This window comes from Callospermophilus lateralis, chromosome 7 (assembly GCF_048772815.1).
Source record: "Callospermophilus lateralis isolate mCalLat2 chromosome 7, mCalLat2.hap1, whole genome shotgun sequence".
NCBI lineage: Eukaryota > Metazoa > Chordata > Mammalia > Rodentia > Sciuridae > Callospermophilus > Callospermophilus lateralis.
The window spans coordinates 28,103,287-28,128,051 of record NC_135311.1 but is presented as its reverse complement, the minus strand read 5'-3'; the positions used below and the strand labels follow the sequence as shown (position 1 = coordinate 28,128,051).

At 49.0% G+C, this 24,765-nt stretch overlaps 2 protein-coding genes across 2 annotated transcripts; both read left to right on the top strand.

Moving 5' to 3' along the window:
* The first annotated feature begins 256 nt into the window (after positions 1-256).
* LOC143403567 (glutathione S-transferase Mu 1) lies at positions 257-5,542 on the top strand. Its single transcript, XM_076861612.1, has 8 exons — positions 257-377; positions 685-760; positions 1,217-1,281; positions 1,567-1,648; positions 1,748-1,848; positions 2,749-2,844; positions 2,924-3,034; positions 5,048-5,542. Exons 1-8 carry the CDS (start codon positions 342-344, stop codon positions 5,135-5,137), a joined length of 657 nt encoding a protein of 218 aa, XP_076717727.1. The 5' UTR covers positions 257-341; the 3' UTR covers positions 5,138-5,542.
* Positions 5,543-12,098: 6,556 nt separating this feature from the next.
* On the top strand, positions 12,099-17,879 carry LOC143404843 (glutathione S-transferase Y1). The gene is made up of 8 exons (XM_076863087.1): positions 12,099-12,367; positions 12,681-12,756; positions 13,202-13,266; positions 13,598-13,679; positions 13,778-13,878; positions 14,792-14,887; positions 14,967-15,077; positions 17,394-17,879. The coding sequence occupies exons 1-8, from the start codon at positions 12,332-12,334 to the stop codon at positions 17,481-17,483; spliced, it is 657 nt and encodes a 218-aa protein (XP_076719202.1). The 5' UTR covers positions 12,099-12,331; the 3' UTR covers positions 17,484-17,879.
* Positions 17,880-24,765: the final 6,886 nt, after the last annotated feature.

Below are 24,765 nucleotides of genomic sequence, written 5' to 3'. Positions count from 1 at the left end.
GGTCTCCAAGTGCACTGCCAGCTCCTGGTGGACCCCGTGGGGGTTTATTGGTGGGTGGAAAGCTGCTGGAAGACAGGGCCTTGCCTTCGGCTTCAGGGCCCACAGATTTTCTCCTTGCCCTATGGGGCTGAGGCTGGATAAGATCTTAATCCTGTCTCCCCTTAGGGACGGATGGAGCCAGGCTTCAGGTTTCCGGGAAATCTCTCAGGGGAGGGCGGTGCATAAGAGGGGCAGGGCGGGACTGACCACCCGGTCCCGCCCCTGCTTTCTCTGTTCGCTGTGATAAAGCCCCCGCGCAGTCCCACCGAGGCCAGTCGTCTCTGTTCACGAGCGCCAGCACCATGCCTATGATACTGGGTTACTGGAACATCCGCGGGGTGAGCGAGGGTTTTTCCTGGCGGCTGGAAGGGGAGGCGAGGCGGGGACCAGTGAAGCAGATGGGGTGCAGTTGCACGGGGTGGATCCAGTTCTGGATTTGCTGGATTAGCCGGCAGGGGGTCTCAGCCCTCAGCTCTCAAGCTTCTGAGAACGTGTTCGTGTTTTAGCACTAGCTTGCTTGCACGTGAGTGTGCGTGCTTGGGAATTGGTGGTCACAGGGGCGGGGGGGTGGTCACCCGGAGGAGATGAAGTCATACAGCAGGGGTCTTTAAATCTCTGACCTGCACCTTGGGCTATCTCTCCCAGCTGGCTCACCCCATCCGCCTGCTCCTGGAATACACAGACTCAAGCTATGAGGAGAAGAAATACACTATGGGGGACGGTAATGGCACCCCTCGGGTTCAGGTCCCTTCCGGGCTTCTGTTGATTGGTGCCCAGCAACTCAAGCTCGGTTATTCTGACTACAGAGAACTGGTGTTAAGTTCTCCAGAACTCCTCCTGCTGGACTCTTTCCCAAAACGACTGGGGAGGGTGAAACGTGATCTTGTAACACAGGATTTGGGGAGTGGAGTTTCTGGTTATCCCTCTGTTTATGTTTGGTTTGGGTTCCCTATTAAGGCTTGCCAAAACCATGTGAAAGCCTTAGTCCTGTAGGTCCAGGACCCCTACTACAGATTTCTCCTCCATCCTCCTCCTCCCAAACATTGGGATCTAAGATAGTGGCTCAGATTCCAGATCCACCATCTCCAGGGTCTTGTCCCTGACCAGTTGGGAGCATCCTGGGAAAGGGAGGTTGGACTCAGGAGAGGTTTGTTTTCACAACATCTTTTCTTCACAGCTCCCGACTATGACAGAAGCCAGTGGCTGAATGAGAAATTCAAGCTGGGCCTGGACTTTCCCAATGTAGGTGTGGAGGATGGGGTGGTTGGGAAAGTGATTGAATCCCTTCCTTATCTACATGCCCTGCTTAGAGTTTCTGGGCTCAGTGCATCTGCTACTCTCATTCCTGGCTCCATACCGTGTTTCTGGGATGATCTGTGTCCTAGGTCATTTATTCATTGAACAGTGTATTTACATAGGGATTCCTAAGGACAGTTACAGTGAGTGCCAAATATCTTATATCCCTAAATTAGGGAGAAGGGACTGAGACCTGATGTCTCTCTTGACTTTCCTTGATTGTCTATCCAGCTGCCTTACTTGATCGATGGGCCTCACAAGATCACCCAGAGCAACGCCATCCTGCGCTACCTTGCCCGCAAGCACAACCTGTGTGAGTGGGGCTGGCTGCAGGGTGTGGGGGATGGTTGCCGTGTCCCTGACTTGGCTGGGGTGGGAGGCTGAGGGTGCACCTCTGTTGCATGGACTACAGGTGGGGAGACAGAAGAGGAGAAGATTCGTGTGGACATTTTGGAGAACCAGGTTATGGACGTCCGCATGCATTTCATCATGCTCTGCTACAACCCTGACTTTGTGAGTCTCCCACTGTGTGGACCAGACATGGTTAGAGTTGAAGTTTTCCATTCGCATCTTCAGTGGACCGATATGCTATTTGCATTAAGTAGTTGTAGGGATTTTCCATGCTTTCCTGTTCTACCAACAGAGTGACATTCATAAAACAGCATCTTGACAAACAGACTTGAAACAATCCCCACCATTTTTATGATAGGGTTTGGACTCCCCAGCTTAAACAGTCTCTTCATAGACATTCATTCATGTGTACTTTAAAACCACTTTCATTCCTGTCCCTGACCTCTTCCACGGCCCTTCACATCACGTGCCTCCTACTGGAGCACAGAGACTCAACTCATGACAAAGGAAAGTACAGGTTAGGGGAGTGGAATGTGGCCTGCTCTTCAGATGTCTGCACAGTGGCGTCCTTGACTCCAGCATTGAATGAGGACTTTTCCTAAGGGGCAGCTCAGAGTCCTCCAGAGAACCTCTGTCCTTTCCCTTCCTCCTTTCAATATCAAACACATCTCAGCTTTATGCACACTATTCAAATGTCTATTTGGAACTTCTGCCACCCCACTAGGTAGAACGTTGTCTATTTTCCTGGGTACCTGCCAGATACCGAGACACTCCTGAGTCTGACTCCCAGGAGGTGGTTTGGACCCATGAGTGATGAGAGACAGTTTCAGGGACCATGTTGTGTTCCTGTCTGACTTTGCATCACTCTGAGAGATGGGAGATGCTACCAGATAGGAGTCTAAGCAGTGGTGTTGCAGGGAATGAAAACCTCACCCTGACACAGGCTCAGGTGCATGGCAGGTGCTCAGCCCTGGCAGGTGGGCCATGCACACCACTGCTGATGCCAGCCCCTCAGGCAGGGAGCTCCTGTCAGAGGGTGGTGACAGCTGATTTCTGCCTCAGGAGAAAAAGAAGCCTGAGTACTTGGAGGCCATGCCTGAGATGATAAAGCTGTTCTCACAGTTCCTGGGGAAGCGGCCCTGGTTTGCAGGGGACAAGGTAAAAGGGGAGGAGTCTGGAGGTGTCACTCTTTCCAGGGTAGAGATTTTCATGCCCACTCATCCTCAGCTTTCTGCAGATCACCTATGTGGATTTCATCACTTATGATGTCCTGGACCAGCACCGTGTATTTGAACCCAAGTGCCTGGAGGCATTCCCAAACCTGAAGGACTTCATGTCCCGCTTTGAGGTGATGCTCCTGCTCTTTTTCACTTTTCAATGCCCTTTTTCCTTTCTGCTTTCCGGGAAGTATTTTTGAATCCCATCGGTTACAAAAACAACAAGGAGTACATTTTGAGTTCTGGATTTCTGTTAGGACCCGTGGCCACATGTTATCTCCACTGTGACAAATTTATTGACAAAACAACCTGCAAGGCTTTAGATAGAATTATCAGGCACGTTGGACAGAGATGGAAACGGGGACTGTAGAGAGGAAGTCATTTGTTCAAGGTCCCAGGGCCAGTGGACACTGTGCTGGGCTCTCTGTCAGCCTTGGCTTCTAAGGCCCTGGTGTTGTCTGTCCTGCCTTCTGTCAGAAGGAGCAACCTCAGGCCCTCATGCAGCCTGGGTTTCACAGCCCAGGATGCTGTGCAGGGGGAGAGTGAGGCAGGGTGTGTGCAGCTGGAGGTGGGAGGCTGAGGTGAGGCTGGGGGACTGGCAGAGCAAGGCCCAGACAGGGTTGAGAGCTGCTCTGCAGCAGGCTTGGCTCCATCAGATGCCACCTGGGGAAGCACAGGGACCCCAGGATGGTGGCTGGTGCTGAGTGAGTACATGTGGGGACCCTTGGGGACTTTATTATGGCTCTTTGGATGGTTGGGATCTTGCTTTCAGCCATCATCCTCTCTCCTCTTGAGTATCTCAAGCGTTCTGTGTGTGAGCTGGGGTTGTACACTGATTTTCACGCTTATTCAGTGTCTCCTCCACATGAGCTTTGGTGTCAGGCCCAGTGGACATGTATGGAGGCCCCATCCTGGGACCGAGTGCAGCAGGGAACAGCAGGCACCTGACTAAGAGTTGCCAGTGGTGCCACATCGTTGCTGAGGAGGACAACCTGCATATCACCTCAGAAAAAAAAAAAAAAAAAAAAAAAGATCTCCCCAGGTCCACTTTTTGTCACCAACAAAACCTACTTTGGTGCTGATCTGAAGAGGGCCAGCGAGCTCCCTTCTCTTCCCAATCCTCATGTCACGATGCGCTTCCTCAGCTACTTCTCATCAGCTCTGGCCCTGGTCCCTGCTGAGTGGCCTTTGGGTGTATCCAAGAGCTGGCAGGACTGTGGGAAGGAAGCGCTGCAGAGGCGGGGACTGGAGAGCTTCAGCCTGAGACCTCCTGAGCCTGACTTGTTGGCTAGAGGCAGCCCTGCATCTCCTTGAACGTGATCTCCACAGTCACTCTCCTGATAGGAAGGCACGATATAACTAAGAGCGAGATGGCCTGGGTAGTGGAAGAGTTGGAAATGAGCTAGTTTTGGGCTTAGTAGCTTGGGATCCGGTACCAGGTGGAGACATTTGGACTTTCTATTCTCAGGAAACAGATTAGATTGCTGCCCAGCAGTTCTTTGTGGCTCTTCCCTGTGTCTCTGATCATCCAAAAAATTCTCGTGAAATTATGTTGTGAGTCACTCGGTGAGGTCTTTACTCTCTTCCAACAGGCAACAGATTGTTCTCTGCTCCTTTGTCCTCGTAGATCCCGTCTCTGTGTGAAATACAGGCATGAATAACTCTTAAGGCTTAAAGGACAATGTTTGTGCAAAGGGGGAGTGACAGGGCCTCCTGTCAGGGCACAGGAAGGGAGTGGAGCAGAGAGCACAGAACTGGAAAGGCAAGAGCCAGGCTCCCTCCAGCCCCTCCCACTTTCTAGCTGTGTGAGCATGAGGAAGTTCCCTAAACCCTCTCCCTGCACCTCAGGTTCCCTCCTGATGGATGGTGAGACATGATCAATCTTGCTGGGTTGTTGAGTGGGTTTTCTAAGCTGCGTTTCTATTTCTAGTGCATATAATGCATTTTGCACAGGGTGCATACTCTCTTCAGTCACTGCAAACTGAAGAATGTCCCTGAAGGGTGTCCTTCCAGGCCCCAGAAACTGTGGTGACTGTGCGCTGCTCAGCACTGAAGCTCTCCTGGCAGGGCTGCTCCTGCACTGGGGCTGCTCCAGCCCAGTGGGACAGCAGCCCTGAGCTCCTGCTTCCTCTCACCACTCTCAGGGCCTGAAGAAGATCTCTGCCTACATGAAGTCCAGCCGCTTCCTCCCAACACCTATGTATTCCAAGATGGCCACATGGGGCAACAAGTGAGAGGCTGTAACACCCAGACTGAGAGGAAGGAGCCGTCCTTGCCCCTGCTGGCCCCGGGTTCCTCACACAGCTGGCTCTCTGCACCCAGGCACCAGTCTTCTCAGTCCTTGCTCCTCTTTCCACTCCCTCCTCCTCTGCAAGGCCTCCTTGGCTCCCTTTCTTCCACTCAATCCCTCCTCCTTTGGAACCTCTTCCTGCTTCATTTCTCAGTCTTCTTCAGCAATGTCCCTTCCCTCTTGCTTCTCTGTGTAATTCAACCATGAATCCTTGGCTCTGATTTGCAGAGCTGGCTGCACCCCTGCTCCTGAGAACTGTCTGAAAATCCAGTATTCCCTTGTGTGCAGCTCAGACCCCATAGTGGCAGCTGCCCAGGCCTGGTCTGAACTCAATAAAGCCTGAAACACACCTGCTGGCATTTTGTTTCATTCCAAGTTTTCCTCCCTGGATATTTGCCAAGTGTCACTGCCATTCCCATGGGATTTGATACTAGAAATGGCTGGAGGGTTCACAAGGATTCTGGCAGGATGGAGGGGGTTTGATAGTCCTGGTTTCTGTTTCTAATACCGTCAAAGCTGGTGGCCCCGGGAGGCTCTTTAGAGGATTTGAGGTGTGACTGTCCTCCTTGGATCTCAGTTCATTGTTCTACGTCCCTGTAAAAGACCCCTCTTGCCTGGTGTTCCCCTCTGTTTCCCTTTGAGCTCCCTGCCAAACAGCCTTGCCTGGTCCTCAGTGAAGTCTCGACCCCACTTGCTCAGCATTTGTTTAATCGCCTTTGGCTCCCTGTACTCGCCACCTTTCCCTGCTACTCCTGAGGGACTGACTCATGTCCCTGGTATAGGATAGGTTACCAGGATGCTTGTGGGGTCTGAGACTTCCTGGTCCCATTTCTGACACCCTCAGAGCAGGCAGCCTAGGAGCTGTCTAGAGAATAAAGGACCCCTTTATGCATGCAATCTTGCTTCCTCCTGTGGTCATGGAATCCTTCCACAGGACAATAGGGCCGTGGCTCACAGTGAGCAGGGACCAGGGTAGCGGGTCCCCAGCAGGGGAGAACCAGGACCCTTCTTGCCATCCATATGAAATGGCTGGTGCCCATCTCTTAAGTGTCCAGCATCCTGACTCTACTCAGTTTTCTAGATGCCTTCAAGGTGTCCTCCCGGACTTCCTCCACACCTGGCACGGGGACCATCTTTCTTGGTTAGTCCCTTTTAGCCTACAAGCTTGGTATATTGACCTCTGTGCTCACTCTTTGTTACTTGTTACTGTCTGTGTTTCCTCCCTGGGAAGAATCACTGTGGATGACTCTCCCTGTCAGTGAATCTCCCTGTGTTCAGCTCAGTTGACATCTCAGCCTGTGACTCAGGCAACTCCTGGAAAACAGGTCAAGGCTGAGCTTGTGGCAGACCCAGCCTTTGTTTGCCTCAGGATAATGTCACTAGCTGTGATTGGGCTCTACTGCCATCACCTCACGTGGTGCTGGTTTCTTGGTATCCAAGCAGCTGTACTGAGGGCTGCCCTGAGAGCTAGTAAAACGTTTTGTTTAGGGTGTCTGCCGCCATGTTTCCAGAAGGAATGGGCATCTTGAGTCAGTAGGTTGAGTAGAGAAGACACTTCTCAGTATTGGAGGAGGCCATCACCAAACAGGGAAGACCCTGGATGGAAGAAATAGTGAGAGGACATGTGACTTTGCCATCGTCATGCCTGTGACATCCCTCATCTGCTCTGGGCCATCTGTGCTCCTTGTTCTTGGAATTTTAGACTTGAACTGGGATGTACCCCAGCACCTGCCTCCAATCAGCCCTGCACTCAGGTCTGTAGCCTGGGACCGAATACACCACAGGCTTCCTGTCTTCGTCCGCTGGTAGAGGGGAGATCATGGGATCCATACACCTCCATGACTGCATGAGCCAATTCCCATAATAAATAAGGCATGCATGCATACCACACAAAGCAATAGGCCTATACCTTTTATTGATTCCGTTTCTCAAATAACTGTGAATCGTACACACAGCCAACAAATACACCCATTGGTCACAAACATCAGTGACCAGTTTGGTATAGTCACACATTGCCCCAAACACTAGAGCATGCTCATTTATTTGGGGGCTTTTCCTATTTGTCATGGACTCGCAGAGGTGTCTGAAAGCTCAGCACTCGGGGGGCTTGGAGGGAAGGTATCTTCTCGTGGAGGTAAGGTATTTATCTTTCTCCTGGCAGTGCTACAGACAGCTGGGTTCTTGTCCCCAACACCAACCCAAAAATGAGGACAAGGTTTTGAGAGGAAAGGAAAAATAAATTTTCTTGCTTTGCTGGCCAACGAGAAACTCCAGGGACCCTTGTTCCAGGTGCATCAGGGGAACAGAGGACTTTAAAGGGGATCCAAAGGCTACCTTCCAGGGGTGCCCCATCAGGGGTCGTGATTCAGCTGTAGCCTTGAAAGATGGCTGTTTCTTAGTTCTCGTGGTGCCACTCCTCTATGATGGACATACTTCATCCCTGTGGTGTGTGTGTGTTACAGACAAGTAACTTGGCCTAGGAGTGGAAGAAGGGTAATATGGTTTCTCAAGGTTAGGAAGGGGGAGAAGGAGATAAGAAAGGGAAAAAACCCAGAAAGTCCACATCAGGGTCACGTTCCTAGCACAAAGTGGCCCCTGTTACAATAAATGTTCCCATTCATCACCGGAATTTCAAGGGCATTAAGAGGAAAATCATCTGTCTCTGGTCAGATGATTGCGTTGGGGACAAGAACCCAGGTCTTTGTCGGTTCTTAAGGGAGGGTGAACATGGGAAAGGACCTGCTGGCTAGGTGACTTCAAACCTGGATTTCCTTGGCTGTGAATGTCATGAGAAGCTTATATATTCAAGATTTGGTGTCTGGTATTAATTGCAGGGAGGGTCTCAGTTATGCCATTGTAAGTTAGAAGTGACTGGCAGGAGCTTTCTGCACACTCTTCTCAGACATGGTGGACATTTGAAAAGAGCTGAGTTCTTCCTGTCTGGCCCTGGGCCAGCAGCTCTGGGAGAATGACCACTGTGGGTTCAGGCTGGCTCTGGGACAGGGTGCTGTCCAGAGCACCTCTCTACCTTGAACCTCTCTACCCTGAACCCTGGAAGTACAGCTACCCTGCCTCTCCAGCTGCTAGTCCCAGTTCTCTGCCCCTCCCACCTCCTGGTCTCTTGCCTGATGTGCAACCTGAGGCCACAGGGCTGTCCCTGGGTCAGATTGTTCCTACTTCCTCCCTGCAGGCAGCACCCTGTAGCTGGTGTCCAAGGAGGGCCACTCAGGCCTCCTTCCTGCTCTTCCAGCATTTCTAGGGCCCTGATCCAGTTGTGGCTTTTGATCCAGGGTTTCTCAAGCTGGGGACAAATGCCAGTGTGGACCACATAATTCTTTGTCGTGGGCTCTGTGCTGTGCTGTGCATTGCAGGGTGTTAACTACACATCTGATCTTGAGAGGCTATTAGGGCTTCTTAGTTGGGACAATTGAAGAAATCTTTGAGCCTCGCTGAATTCCGTGGGGGGATAGTCACCTCTTGTTACAGAGCAGTGATGTGGTGGATGGAGAATGCACTTTTAATAAAGAATTAAATAGAATTTTTAAAAAAAATTCAGTATTACACTTTTGCAGGCAAGAGGAACCTTTTTTTTTTTTTTTTTTAAATTGTACTGTGAATTGAGGCCAGAGGTGCTTCTGTACTGAACCAAATCTTTCACTCTTTTTTTGGGGGGGCGGGGGCGGATACAGGCTCTAGGCTCTTGCTAAGTTGCTAGGGCCTTGCAAAGTTGCTGAGGCTGGCTTGAACTTTGGTCCTTCTGCAGGAGTCTCCTGAGTCACAGGGATTAAAGGCATGTGCCACCATTTCTGGCTAACATGAGCCTTATTTGACATAACTTTTATTTCAATTAGTATGTGTGTCATGGATCCCCTGGTGAATTTTTAAAAACTTTTATTTTGATATAGTCTCAGACTTGAGAAAATTTGCAAAAGAACACAAAGAACTCTGTGTACCCCAGCTGTTCACTGTGTCCTCTCTCCCTCCTCCCCACCTTCTTCTTTCTGTGTGACCCTCCCCGGCATGCTGGAGGGGCACAGGGTGCTCTTGACCACAACACCATGTTCTTTCTCTAAGATGCCAGTGCCTGATAGTGGACCCAGACTACTGAGGGACAGGGTTTTGCAACCACCCCAGGGCAGGTCTCTCATGTCATACAAGGTAGAGTTTGTGACAATTCATGGATCATGTTTCCTTTTAGGAAGATTGCGCATTCATATTGGAGTTCCTGGGTATTATGTGCTTTTGCCTGGTTATTTTTCTTTCTTATGCACCATCATTTCATTGAGATCTTTTTACTTTTAGCCCATACTTGGTTATGTTTGTGTTGGTTTTACTTATTTGTAATATTCATGAGTAGAAGAGAAAGCATGCTTCACCAATTTTAGAAGTCATTTGTATTAATTTTTAAATCTTTTCTTAGCCCTGATATTTACTAACTAGACATTTTCTTTTTGTTTTTGTTAGAAGAATGCTCTATCAATGATTCTAATCGTTTTGAATGTCAACTATTGATTTTCTAAGCATATTGACGAAGTTTTCAATATTTTTCTCTTTGGTATTGTTTCTTGTTTTTGACAGTTTTTATGTTAAATCATGTTTTAATTCCTTCTTCTTAATATCTGAGTGTGCTTAAACTTATTATTGTTATCTTAGAAATGGAAATTCTCAATTCTAATTTGGCAGCATCTTGAGAATGGTGATATTTATTTATATTTCTGAGATAAGAAAATATGATTTATTTTCTGTATTATGTAAGTTTACGTAGACATTAGAAAAAAGTCTTAAAAATTTTTTCATTAATAATGTCATAATTAATTTGTTTATAAGTTTATATTTTTAATACCAGGGATTGCGCCCTAAAGCCCTCAACCACTGAAAGATATCCCTAGCCCTTTTTATTTTTTTAAATATGAGAAGGGGTTTTGCTAAGTTGCTAGGGATTTGGTAAGTTGCTAGGGATTCGCCAAGTTGCTGAGGCTAGAGTTAAACTTGTGATACTTCTGCCTCAGCCTCCTAAGCTACTTGGATTAGAGGCAGGCACAAACATGCCCAGCCTCATCCCATGTACTTTGATTATCCCACAGTGTTCCTCTAATCAATTAGAACTATTCTACACTGTACAGTCAGAGCACGTGGACATATAGGGGACCAGGCAACATTGGGGTGAATTTCTGTAAGGTCATATCCACTAACAGTCCTTGCTTCCGATGACTTTCTAGGGTCCCTATCCCCACTACTCCCTAGTGCCATTCAGAGACCCATGCCACCTCTTGGGGTGATCTTCCTGGCCCCTGGGGCCCGCCTTGGGGAGCCTGCTGATCTCCTTCTTCTCCTCCTTCTGCAGAGCTGTCCTGCTCTGAAGGGCCTTGGTGCTCTGACTCCACCTTCTCAGCTCCTCAGAATCCTTGTCCTCCGCAGCCTGGCCTCCTTCTCCTGCACTTGACCTCTCTCCCTCTCTACTATGCTCAGTGTTTAAAAATGCTAGAATGTGTCTTATATTTCCAAAATCGGCCCCCTGCAGTTTCCTCCTGCTTTTCAGTCCTTAAGAGCCAAACTGCAGTCGACTTTATGGATGGCCTTAGTGCTGCGGCGTCTCTGTGTTGGCATCTCCACGAGTGCATTTTCCAAAAGGAGGGACCAAATGGATGAACACTAATGTACAGTGTCTATCCCACGTCTTTCAGAATTATGGTTCTAATCAATGTTAGCATTTAAAAGTTATTTTCTCAGGGATTTTTGTAGAATTTTATCTCAAGATAAGTGTTAGGTCAAGATGGAGAACACTGAGAAAGTAAAAAGTATCATGAGATACAACAGATCCCAATGCCAATCACTGTGTGTGTGTGTGTGTGTGCACGCGCGCGCCTACATGCGTGCACATACAGGCACAGGCACATGTAGGCACAGGCATATGCACGTGTCCACTTGCACTTGGTGGGATGGTCCTACTCTGGGCCTGCCTAAGGGCAATTCATTTGGGGGCCTGCCACTGCATCCTGAGCCTGAACACAGTCTGATGATTGAGAGGGGAGAACTAAACCTGCCTGAATGGGAAGGCAGCACTTGCAACAGGCTTTGCTCTCTGCCAGCCCAGTAAGGTAGCCCCAGAGCTCCCCTCTTCACAGAGACCTGTGGAGCATGTGACATCCAGATGACCTCTGTCTGAGCTTCTCCACCCCTACTGCATACCTTGTCTTGGTCAGGGAAGCCTTTCCTGACATGCTGGGGTCACTCCCTGCCATCCCAGCAAAGTGTTAGCTAATTTACAAATTTTATTTCCGGCAGAGCGACAATCTTGCCCTTGAACATGCAAACCCATTTCATTTGTAGCTGCACTCTCCTGTTTTCATCCTCTTGTTGTGTCTTATGAAATCCTTTACACAGGGAGCAACTTGTCCCTCCTTTCTTCATTTAGAAACAGTCTCTTGCCTTCAAGGAAGAAAAGTTGGGAGGAAGAACAGTGTTCTTGTATAGGACCTTGTCCTGATGAGAGTTGCTCCACAGGTCCCAGATCAAAGGCCATTTGAGATACCTCTTATACCAAGAGCACACATGAGTCAGGAGCCAGGGCCAGGGCCAGAATATAGGGACCTGGACAGCTGAGGTCTGGCCCTGGCCTACCTGTGTCTTGTGTGGAGTCCTCCAGGGTCTCCTATGGACCCCTCCTGTTTCCATTAGGAAGCAGGAGAGATGTCTGCTCCTTGGAGAACGTGACCTTCTACCCGGCTCTCACCACAGCACTTGTGACCACTGCACTTGTGACTATTGTGAGTGCACCGTGAGTCCACTGACTGGTCTGTCTCCAAGCACACTGCCACTCCCTGTGCACCCAGCAGAGGGGGTAGGAGGGAGCCGCTGGTGGGGATGGGCAGCAGGCCAGCAGAACACTGCTTTTGATTTCTGCACGTCCAGACCGTTCCCCGGAACTTCATAGCTGGGGCGGTGTTAGATCCTACTGGTCCCTCCGCTGGGCCACAGTTTACTCTCAGGGGTCTGTGATTGGAGGATTCAGGAGGTGGGGTAGGGCCGGACCAACAGATAATACTGACCACAACAAGTCCCCACTTTTCTGCTCGCCAGAGGCTCTCAGAACCGAAGGCCATCCTGACAGAGGCCTGTCTGCTCAGTACACAGCACCATGCCTATGATACTGGGTTATTGGGACGTCCGTGGGGTAAGCAAAGGTCCTTTGGCAGGTGGGATGGGGATGAGGGACTAGGCTGTGCAGATCAGCTTGGGGTAGTGGGTTCTAGAACATTGATCCTCTTTAGGATTTTCTGGAGTCCCCGGCCTGTCCCTGACAGGATGCCTGTGCCAGACTCTGTATGTGTGTGTGTGTGTGTGTGTGTGTGTGTGTGCTTGCGTGCGTGTGTGTGTGTCCCCACTGGCATGAGTGCTGGTGATAGGTGTAGGGTGGTAGGGAGAGGGCTCACCTGCAATTAATGGGTTCTTCTGTCTCTAACCTCTGCCATGACCGTCTCTCCCAGCTTACTAACCCCATCCGCCTGCTCCTGGAATACACAGACTCAAACTATGAGGAGAAGAAATACACCATGGGGGACGGTAATGGCACCCTCCTGTTCAGATCCCTGCCCAGCTCCTCCTGCTGATTGGTGCAATGAGACCATGCCTGGCCACTTTGTGCTCAGGCCTACAGCCCTCCTCCTGCTGGACCTAGGGCCTGATGCTTCCTGAATTTGAGGATACATCTTGGTCTGAAAAGGCATGATGTTGGCAGCAGAGTCCCAGATCCCTCTCCAAGAGCAACTGGGTTGGATTCCCCTTAAGGCTTGCCTGAACCTTTCGTAAGCTTTAGTAGTTTAGGATCCAACAGTAATTATGAGCATTGTCCTCTCTATACCCACCCAAATCTAGGAATGTGAGGCTGAGTGACTCAGATTTCACATTCACCTTCTCAGGGGTCTTATCCCTGATCCCTTGGGAGGATGCTGGGGAAGGGGGTTGGACTCAGGGGAGGTTTGCTTTCACATCATCTTCTCCCCCATAGCTCCCGACTACGACAGAAGCCAGTGGCTGGATGAGAAATTCAAGCTGGGCCTGGACTTTCCCAATGTAGGTGGGGAGGATGGGGTGGTTGGGGAAAGTGAAGCCATCTTTGTCTCATCTCCTTGGTCCAGGGTAGAGTTTCTAGGGCCAGAGCTTCTCCTCAACTGACCTCATTGCTGTGTTACTCTTTGCCCTAACATCACCTCTGATGGATGGGTGTTTACACTGTCTTTGTGTGATGGTCTGTGTCCCAGATCATGCACTTATTCCACAGTGTGTTTGTGTAGTGATTACCATGGGCCAGACACACTAATGCCAGGTCTCACATGTGCCCTAAATCAGGGAAGGGGGACTGGGATTAGGTGGCTCACCTGACCATCCCTGGTTGTCCATCCAGCTGCCCTACTTGATTGACGGGTCTCACAGGATCACCCAGAGCAACGCCATCCTGCGCTACATTGCTCGCAAGCACAACCTGTGTGAGTGGGGCTGGCTGCAGGGTGTGGGGGATGGTGGCTGTGTCCCTGGCTTGGCTGGGTGGGAGGCTGAAGGTGTGTCCCTCTTGTGTGGGCCATAGGTGGGGAGACAGAAGAGGAGATGATTCGTGTGGACATTTTGGAGAACCAGGCCATGGACACTCGTGTACAACTTGCCGTGATCTGCTACAGCCCTGACTTTGTGAGTCACAGTTCTGGAGCAGACAGGATTTAGGGGATTTAAACCTGTGCTTTCACATCTCTATTGGTCCAGTTCAACATTTGGATTCCTTAGTGGTAGTCCTTCTCCAAGCTTTCTTATCTTGCCAACAGACTGACTCTCATAACCTATGAAATCTTGTCATAGAAACACTGGTGGATCAATTCTTACCACTCTTGGGGTACAGTCCAGACTCCAATATGACATCCAGTTTCTATACAGTAGAGTCAGGCATTCAGATTCTCTCCACCTTGACCTCTGGCGTGGCCACTGTCTTCCACAGCTTCACACTACCTCCCTGCTCCTGGAATACAGAGATTGAAAACTCAAGAAGTAATAGACGGGGGAATGTAATGCACTCTTCTCTTCAGACATGTTTCCCCCGTGTTTTATCCTGGACACCAGCAGGTGTCAGAACCTTTCCCAATAAGCAACTCAGAGTCATCCATCGAACTTTCCTTCTTTCCTTGCAACATCAAACACTCCTTAACGTTATGCATGGTACTCAGATATGCATTTCATCCTTTAACCTCCTATTGGGTAGAACTTTGTTATATCTTCAGAGCTCTTTTAGTACTTTGCTTCTTCAAGTCCATAGCCTGCCATATACTCCTGAGTCTGACTCACGGGATATGTACTAGACCCACGAGTGGTGACAGTTTCAGGGACCATGTTGTGTTCCTGTCTGACTTTGCATCACTCTGAGAGATCGGAATGCTACCAGATAGGAGTCTAAGCAGTGGTGTTGCAGGAATGAAAACCTCACCCTGACACAGGCTCAGGTGCATGGCAGGTGCTCAGCCCTGGCAGGTGGGCCATGCACACCACTGCTGATGCTAGCCCCTCATGCAGGGAGCTCCTGTCTGAGGGTGGTGACAGCTGATTTCTGCCTCAGGAGAAAAAGAAGCCTGAGTTCTTGGAGACCCTGCCTGAGAAGATGAAGCTCTACTCACAGTTTCTGGGGAAGCGGCCCTGGTTTGCAGGGGACAAGGTAAAAGAGGAGGAGTCTGGAGGTGTCACTCTTTCCAGGGTAGAGATTTTCATGCCCACTCATCCTCAGCTTTCTGCAGATCACCTTTGTGGATTTCATCACTTATGATGTCCTGGACCAGCACCTTCTATTTGAACCCAAGTGCCTGGAGGCATTCCCAAACCTGAAGGACTTCATGTCCCGCTTTGAGGTGATGCCCTGTTCTTTCTCACCCTTCAATGCCTCTTTTCCTTCCTGTTTTCCACGAGACTTTCCATATCTCAGAAGTTACAAAAGGAACAACTAGCATGTTTTGAGGCCTGGATTTTTTCCAGGACCTGTGCTCAAAAGTTACGTCTACCTTGACTAATTTATTGACACAGCAACCTGCAAGGCTTTAGATAGAATTACCAGGCACATTGGACAGAGATGGAAACTGGGACTGTAGAGGGGAAGTCTTTTGCTCAAGGTCCCAGTTCCAATGGAGGCTGTGCTGGGCTCTCTGTCAGCCTTGGCTTCTAAGGCCCTGGTGGGTGGCTGTCCTGCCTTCTGTCAGAAGGAGCAACCTCAGGCCCTCATGCAGCCTGAGTTTCAAAGCCCAGGATGCTGTGAGGCAGGGTGTGTGCAGCTGGAGGTGGGAGGTTGAGGTGAGGCTGGGGGACAGGCAGAGCAAGGCCCAGACAGTGTTGAGAGCTGCTCTGCAGCAGGCTTGGCTCCATCAGATGCCACCTGGGGAAGCACCAGTGCTGGGTGAGTACATGTGGGGGACTTTGGGGGTTTTTTCCTCAGTTGTTCCATGTGGGTATTCTATGCCCTCCTTTTCATCATTTCTTCCTCTTCATTATCTCAAATGTTCTATTTTAAATGGTGCCATACTCTCACTTTAACTCTTATTCTCTAGGCATTCTCCTTTGTATCTAATGCTATGTCTGGAGAGTAGGACTGTAAAGATGACCCCATGCTGGGACCAAGTCCTGCAGGGAATGTCAAGCCCCAGACTAGGAGATGCCCCTGGTGCTAGCTGGGTGCTAGGGAATGTGGTCTGGACCTCACTCCACAGCTAATTAGGGTCACCCTGAGTCCACTTGTTTGTCATCAACAAAGCCTCTTCTTTCTTTCTTTTCTTTTTTTTAGAGATTTTAAAGATTTGAGAATTTGAGGCATTAGTTCAACTGGTTTTTCATCCTGGGATCTGTGTTCCTCTCTCCTCCCTCTTCAGCTGAGAATGTACTTTGCTTCCCAGCTGGTTCTCATTAGCTCTGGCTCTGTTCCTGGGAGTGGCCTTGGAGCTTGTGTAGGAGCTGGCACAACTGTGGGGTCAAAGGGTGGGGGGGAGCAGAGGGCTACAGCCTGAGGCTGGCTGGGCCTGGCTTGTGTGCAGGCAGCCCTGACACTATGAATCTTTCAGATGTGATCTGGGTATTTTTCCTGGTAAGGTTGGTGCACAGCACACCTGAGTATCATTCAACCTGTTTTGCTGTGCAGGAGATGGGGTAGTTTGGGGCACAGTGAAAACAGGCTCAGGTATCAGCTGGAGAAGTTTGAGCTTTTCTGATCCAGGTGGTGAATGGTCACAGCTGGCCAGTCCTTTCTTCGTGGGTGTAAGCTAAAATAACCCAAAAAGTCTCGGCACTGTGATGAAAGTACAAATAACCCGGACAGGACCAGACTTCATGGTTCAGCTATGCCTTTTCTTTAGCAGCGGAGTTAGGCACTGGATGGCTCACTATCTGGGTAGAAAATGGCTCTGAAGACAGGGGAGGTGTGGTTTATATAGGTTACATTGGGGGATGTCTTAGTCCTTGCAGACTTTAACCGCAGGTGGGCAAAATGTTGCAAACATCTGGAACTTGCTCCTTTGGGGCACAGTTTTTAATTAAACAGTGTTTTTAGAGGGCAGGATGGAAGGTTCCAGGCTCAAAGCCCAGTGCTCACCTGACCTCCAGGGGTCATTGTATTGCCACCGGGAAGATCAATGTGAAGTTTCACTGACATGTCACTGAGAAACGATTTATTTATCAGAAGGATCCAAGGTTCAGCTGCCCTCTCCCACCCTCCTCCGGAGTCACACACTGTCTTGGGGGGCGGTTATCAATGGATCCTCTAGCGTTCTTCATCCTGGATTTGCTGAGTCACTGGGTGACATCTGGGCTCTGCCAAGTTGCACAGGCTTGTTCTCAGCCCCTTTGTTCTGCTAGATCCTTCCTCCTTATCATTACCCAAATGCCAGGAGGCTCAAAGGTGAAAAAAGGAGACTGTTTGTGCAGATAGGGAGTGCCCGGGCCTCAGTGGGGGGTTGTGGGGGAGGGAGGAGTGCAGCAAGAGCCCAGAGCCAGGCTGGGTTCAGCCCAACCCCACCCAGTAGCCCTGGGAGAATGAGGAAGTTGCTTTCCCTGTTTGCACCTCAGATCCTTGGTGGATTTTCCGTATCCACATTACAAACTCAAGTGCCTGTTCCTGGACTGGGGCTGCTGGAACCCAAAGAGGCAGCAGATCTCCAATCCTGCCTTTTCTTTCCCACTCCCAGGGACTGAAGAAGATATCTACCTACATGAAGTCCAGCCAATTCCTTCGCAGTCCTCTGTATTTAAAAGTGGCCCGGTGGAGCAATAAGTAGGACCCTGTCATTTGAAGAGGTGGGATCCATCAATGCATCTGCTGGCCCTGATGTTCCTGGCACCCCTAGCTTCGATCTTCTTCCTTTTCCCTTCCAGCTCCCCTTTCCTCTGCAAGCCCTTTTCAGAACCCTTTCTTCTGCCCAACTTCTCCCCCAGTAAATCCATTGTAAGCTACATCTTCCCCTTTTCTTTAGGAAAGCCCCTCTGCCCCTTCCTCATTCCTGCCCTGAATCCAACCAGACAGTCCTCAGCTCTGCTTGGAGGACATGACTGAGTCCATGCTCTGGGCTCTGCCAAGCTGCACAGACTCCAATACTACCTGCTGAGCTGGCTCTGGTCCCCAGCATGGCAGCTGCCCAGCCCTGTCTGATCCCAATAAAGCCTGGACCACACTTGCTCTGTGTCTGTGTCATTGCCTCTCACCCTTGGGGCTCACTGTGTGGCTGTGGTCTGTTGTCCACAGCAGGAACTGGGTGCATGGGGGTGTGGGGTGGGTGCTCTGTGTGGTCAGACAGGGTATGAGGTCATTTAAGGTTGTTGCTGTCCCCTCTCCATGTCCCTATGGTCCTCACCATGGGATTCCTATAGAAGGGTGCTCCTTCCATGCCAGGGTTCCTCATCCATGTGGCAGGGTGGAAGGCTCCATAGGCCATGTGCAGCTGGGTGTCATGGTTCAGAGAGGTGCTGGGCTGATGGGAAGGGGCCGAGGAGCCCACAGGTGACCACATTCTGATCCTTCTCCTGGAAGTGTTCCCGGTCTGGACAGCCCTCCTCTGTGTTCCCAGGACGTTCTCCATGAACACACCCCTCTGTGTTGTAGTTGGTGTTGTGGCTGTTGTCACCCCACTCAGTCACAAGCTCATTGAGGAGAGGGCGCAGGGCTTGTTGGACTTTTTATCTCTGATGTGTCTGGAAGTGTCTGGTATATGGTCAATGGTCAGGAAATTTGGAAATTGGAAAGGATTATCTCTGAGGAAGCCTTGGTCTGCCTGCGTAGCCAGTACTGGGATTTACAGCTCTGTGGGTATTATAGTGTGAGCCAGTAGCTCTCTCCCACTTCAGCACTGAAGAGGCTCTAGCTGTCCTTGGAACAATGTGACCTGAGATGCACAGGCCTAGTTTCCTGGGTCAAGCAGCAAGCATGTGGTCAGACCATACATAATTACTAGGTAGAGCAGCATCCCACGGAACTTTAATAACTCAGGTGACTGCAGCAGATAGAAAACCAAGAGCCAATTCAAACATGGGCAAAGGACTCAAATAAATGTTTCTCCAGAGAAGACACACAAATGCCAATAAATACGTGAAATATTGTTCAACTTTGCGAATCATTGGAGAAATGAAAGTCAAAACTACAATGATCCTTTCCCTTACACACATTAGGATGACGACGGCAGCCATAAGTTTGGTAATTTTGCAGAGTGATTGGAAAACTTTTTCCCTTTTGGAGGGAAAGTAAAATGGTATAGCTACTGTAGAAATCAATATGATAGTACCTCAAAAAAATAAATAAATAAATAAAAATAAAAAACAGAAGCACTCTGTAATGTACCAATTCCGTTTCTGGGTACATACTCGAAAGAAGTCAAAGCAACTTTTCAAATACATATTTCCAAATATGTATTAGTATACCCATATCTATAATGGCATTATTTATAACAGTAAAATATGGATGCAAACCATGAGTCCTCCTACCAATGAATGGATAAACAAAATATGATCTTTAAATACAAAGGGATATTATTCAGTATTGAAGGAAAATTTGACACATGATAAAATATGGATAAACCTTGAGTGCATTATGCTAATTGAAATGAAGCAGTCACAAACATTCCAAACCTTCATGATTCCACTTCTTTGAGGGAGGTAGGATAGTCACAGTCTGGGACATGGAAAGTAAAATGGTGGTTTCCAGGGGCTAGGGAGAGAAGGGAATGGGGAGCTATTGTTTAGTGGGTAAAACTTCCATTTTCACAAGATGAAAAGAGTTTGGGAGATGGGTGGTGGTGATGGGTGCACAATGTTAGGAATGTACATAATAATTACTGAACCGTTCAAATGGGTAAAATGCTAAATTTACACTATGACTTATAAATACAATGAATGAATAATGAGACAAAGCAGACAACAACACGTGGCTGTTCTTTCCTGATCCCTGATCTAGAAGCTCAAATTAAAAGAACAAGATAAGCCAGGTGTGGTGGTGCTCATCTCTAATCCCAAGTACTCAGAAGGCTGAGGCAGGAGGATTGAAAGTTTGAGGCCAGCTTCAATAACTTAGTGAGACCCCCCTCTTAAAATAAATTTTTTAGAAAGGTTTGGGGGGTGTAGATCAGTGGTAGAGTATCCCTGGGTTCAATCTCCAGTATCAGGAAAAACAAACAAAAACAAAAAACTATATTAATCTGCTTATTAGATTTGAAATTTTATTTTACATTTTAAGTCACTTGCTCAAGGTCCCAGTGCCAGTGGAGGCTGTGCTGGGCTCCCTGTTAGCCCCTGGCTTCTAAGGGCCCCTCCCTGATTTCTGTTTAAAGGAAAAGCCATACCTGATCTGGATCAGGCTTCGCTCCATCAGGTGCTCCACTGGGGACTCACCGAGACCCTGGGCCGTGAATGGAGCTGAAGGTGAATTATGTGGGCCCCTGAGGGAGGATTTTTTTTTTTTATACAGGGGTGTTCTACAGTGGGACAACCTTCACTGTTCCTCTTTTCCTCCTTCCCCTCAATACCTTCAGCTTTATATCTGTGACATGGGGTCATACACGTATTTTCACTCACATTCACTGATCTTCCCTGCATAAGGTTAGCTGTCAGGCTCAGTGGGACATGTAAAGATGCCCCAATCCTAGGACTGAGTGCAGCAGGAAATAGCAGACACCTAACTACAAGGTGCCTGTGGTACACCTGGGTGCTGGGGATCACAGCCTGCAAGCTCACTCATTGTCAATCACAAGTCACCCCAAGCCTACTTGTTTTGCTTTTAATATATATATATTTAGTTGTCAATGAACCTTTATTTTATTTATTTATATGTGGTGCTGAGACTCCAACCCAGTGCCTCACACATGCTAGGCAAGCCCTCTACCACTGAGCCACATAACCCCAGCCCAAAGTCCACTTTTTTGTCACCAATAAACTTTTAGTAGAGATTTGAGGATCTGAGGGGACAGTAATTCAGCCTGGGATCTGTTTTCCTTTCCCACTCCCTATCTGAGGATCTGCTTTCTCAGCTCTGGATCTGTTCCAGGCTGAGTGGCCTTGGGGATTGTGTAAGGGCTGGCAGGACTGAGGGGGTGAGGCAGGGAGGGGCGGGGGAGAGGAGAGGGGAGGGCTGCAGCCTGAGGCCTCTGACCCCTCTGAAATGATCTAGGCACTCACTTTCCTGGGGGTGGGTGGGTAGAAGACACAGGATACAACAGAAGGTCCTATGACCTGGTCTGTAGCAGGGCTGGAGATGAGGTTAGGTTGGGGTACAGTGAAACTGGTTTCACTCAGTCTGAATTTTCTGTTCTGCTTCAGGGGAATGATTAAAGGTGGCTTGGCCTTTCAAGTTTCTTCACCGCCCCTGTCCAATTTCACCCAGGATTTGCTGAGTCACTGGGTGAGTCCTGGGCTCTCTTGTAAGTTGCACAGCTATACTCTGAGCCCCTTCATCCTGCTAGAGCCATCTTCTTGTTTTAAGCCAGACATACCAGAAGCATCCCCATGAAAAAGGAGAAGGTTTGTGCAGACGGAGAGCGACAGGGTTCCCTAATGGAGAGGACCAGGGGAAAGTGCGGCAGAGAACTCAGAACTGGAGAGACAGAGTCAGGTTCCATCCAGTCTGTCCAACTCACTGTGAGCTGTGTGGGAAGGGAAAGTGAGGACCGAGGGACAGATAAGCAAGAAATGAAAGACGGGGACCAGGCAGAGATACACACGAGAGACAAATGAAGGCCATCTCTCTGTAGGAGAGAGAGGCAGCACAGGCCTGAGTTCCGGGACTTTTATGGGGGAGGCTCAGGAACCAGAGCTCGGAGAGGGGGGGCGGGTCCTAATGTGCAGTGAAGGGTCGGGTTGGTATGAGGGAGTGGTGAGACTTTGTCAGAAACGCCCACGGGCCAGAAAGCAAAACTTTTTCCTTAAGATGGCGGCTGTCAATTAAGATGGCCGTCCAGATGCTAAGCAAGGACCTTCGAGTGTGAGCATGAGGAAGTTCCTTAACCTCTCTGCCCTTCGGCTTCCCTGTTGATAAATGCTGAGTATAGAACTTAATCTTGCAGGATTGCTGAGTGGATTTTCTAAACCTACATTGTAATTTCTAGTGGGCATAAAACACCTTGCATAGGGTCCATTCGTGGGAAATTGAAGGGTGTCCTTCCAGACACCAGAAACTGGGGTGACTGTGCGCTGCTCAGCACTGGAGCTCTCCTGGCAGGGCTGCTCCTGCACTGGGGCTGCTCCAGCCCAGTGGGACAGCAGCCCTGAGCTCCTGCTTCCTCTCGCCACTCACAGGGCCTGAAGAATACATGAAGTCCAGCTGCTTCCTCCCAACACCTGTGTTCACAGAGATGGCCACAGGTAGGGCCTAGGGGAGGGCAGGAGCCTGTCTCCTTCCTGCCACCCAGGTCCTGAGGAGCAGCCAGACCCCCACACCTTCTCGTTCCCTCCTCTTCTTTTTATTCCCTTTTCACGCCCGAGGCCTTATCAGCCCCCTTTCCTCCCACCAACCCCAGTCCCATTCAGGACCTTTAAACCTTGGCTCCTCATTTTCCCCATCCTAACCTTTCAGTGCCCTGAATCAAACCAACCCAAAGTCCAGCGGCTGTGCCAGCTTCGACTGTTCCCTCCCTCTGGAGCTAGGCCCTGTGCTGCCCAGTGTTACCCACTATTGCCGGCTGCTCACCCTGGTCCCCAGTAAGGACCCTGCAGTAGCCCTGGCCTGCTGCCCATCAAACCTGAACCCCACTTGTTCTTCACTTGTCCTGTTGCCTCTGGCTCCCCGCACTCACAGCCTTTCACTGCTACTTCCAAGGGACTGACTCTGACCCGGGCACTGGTTCATGGGGATTCTGGTGGGGGTCAGAAGGAGTTTGAGACTTCCTGGTCCCATTTTTGACAGTGGCCCAGGAGACTGACTGTCTAGAAAATGGAGGAGTCCTTTCTGTCAGGAGCCTCCCTTCCTCCTGAGCATCCCACAGCCTTCCCAAGGGGAAGCAGGCCTGCGTGTGTGAGTGACCACGGACCAGGGTAGTGGAGTCCCCAGCTGGGACAGCCAGGACGCTTCCTGCCTTCCTGTTTGGCGGTACCCCATCTGTATACAGGGGGACAGTTGTATGCCAACAGCTATACAAAGAGGCATGGCCAAAGTTGTGAGCCACTGTAAGTTCCCACCCCCCAGCCTAACAAAAGGCCAGAGCTTAATCATTTTGGTGGATTTTGGTCCCCAGTTAATCTCTCAGGATCCTGGCTCTACTTAATTTTCTAGGTGACTTCAAGGTGTCCTCTCATGGCTTCCTACACAACTGGAAAGGAGACCTTCTTTCTTGGTCAATCCTTCACCTCCTTGGGCCCCGGTGAAAACTGTAAATGTCTTATCCTGGTACCGGTGTTGTTAATTTTCTCTGAATGAGTATAGACCAGTACGGTGGACCTTGAGTCTTCGGATGAACTTACTGACTCCTTCTGTAATAAGCACATCTGATGAGAAGGGCAATGACCGACTTGAGTCTCTGTGTAGATGGTCTGCTTTGATCCTTCACTCCGTCTCCTTCATCCTGAGGTCTCTAAATCTCTAAGCGATGGCACATGCTTGTAATCCCAGAACTAGGGAGGCTGAGGCAGGAGGATTGCAAGTTCAAAGCCAGCTTTTTTCAGCAATTTAGTGGGGTCCTGGGTAACTTAGCAAGACCCTGTTTCAAAATCGAAATTAAAAAAAAAATGGCTCAGTGTTTAATGTCCCTGGGTTTAACCCCCAGTATCATGGGGATCTACAGGCTGACATTATACTACTTTACCTTCTTTCCCAAACATCCCTACAAGAGGCTTATTCCCTCAGATTCCTTAATCATCATTCCTTTATCTGCATCCCATCCTCCTGAAATAATTTTAATTTCACTATAGAGGGAACTTATGAGAAAACTTCAAAAGAAGTTTCTAGTCACTCAGCAATTTCCATCCATGGTACCAGAATGAGTTGTTATAGTTTGTATGTAGGTGTGTTTGTCAGCTTTCCATTACTATAGCAAAATACCTGAGATAATGAACTTATGAAGACAAAAGGTTCATTTTGGCTCATGGTTTTAGAGCCACAGCAAGTTCCTACCCACTACCTTAATGAAAGGCTGAAGTTTAATTATTTTGGTGGATTTTGGTTCATAGCCAATCTGCCTGCCTCAATCTCTAGGGTGTATCTCATTTTTTCTTGTGTTTTCCTCACCTTGAAATAAAAAAAGCTCCCCTAATTGCTGTCTTTGCCTCATTATATACTTATATATCTGCACCAGGGTAATTATTTAATCTTACAGATAAACACAAGGATCAAAAAACAAAATATGACCCTACAATTGACCCTCAACCTCCAATAACAAAAGTTTCTAATAATTATCAGGGCTTAAAACAGATTATCCAGAAAGACATGCTGGTATTGTAGGTCAAATATTCAGGCAAAGTCCAGCTAGAAGAAAACATTGCAAATCAACAAGATTGCTTATCCAAAAACTATATATTCAGAAATACATACATTAAATATGGGTCGCTGGGTGCAGTGGTGCATGCCTGTAATCCCAGTGGCTCAGAGACTGAGGAAGGAGAATCTCAGGTTCAAAGCCAGCCTCAGCAATGGCGAGGTGCTAACCAACTCAGTGATTCCCTGTCTTTAAATAAACTACAAAATAGAGCTGGGGATATGATTCAGTGGTTGAGTGCCCCTGAGTTCAATCCCTGGTACCTTTCCCCCAATAAAAATTAAAAAATATGAGTCAAGCCCTGTACATGCATGGCCCATAATTGTACATCTAAATGGCCAATAAGCACATGAAAACATGATAAAGAGCATTAGACAGCAGAGTGGTTATAAATTCCATAAGATCCTAGTATATGTCTACTACGATAGTTGATATTACTAGAACCAACAGTAGTTGGTGAATTTATGGAGTAAGTGGAACTCTCACACATTGGTCTCATACATTGGGCAACCACTTTGGAATGCTAGCAATATCAAGCAGAACTAAACGTGCAAGAGCCTGTAGTCCCAGATCCCCACCCAACCAGAATGAGTACTTACGTTTTCCTAGAGTC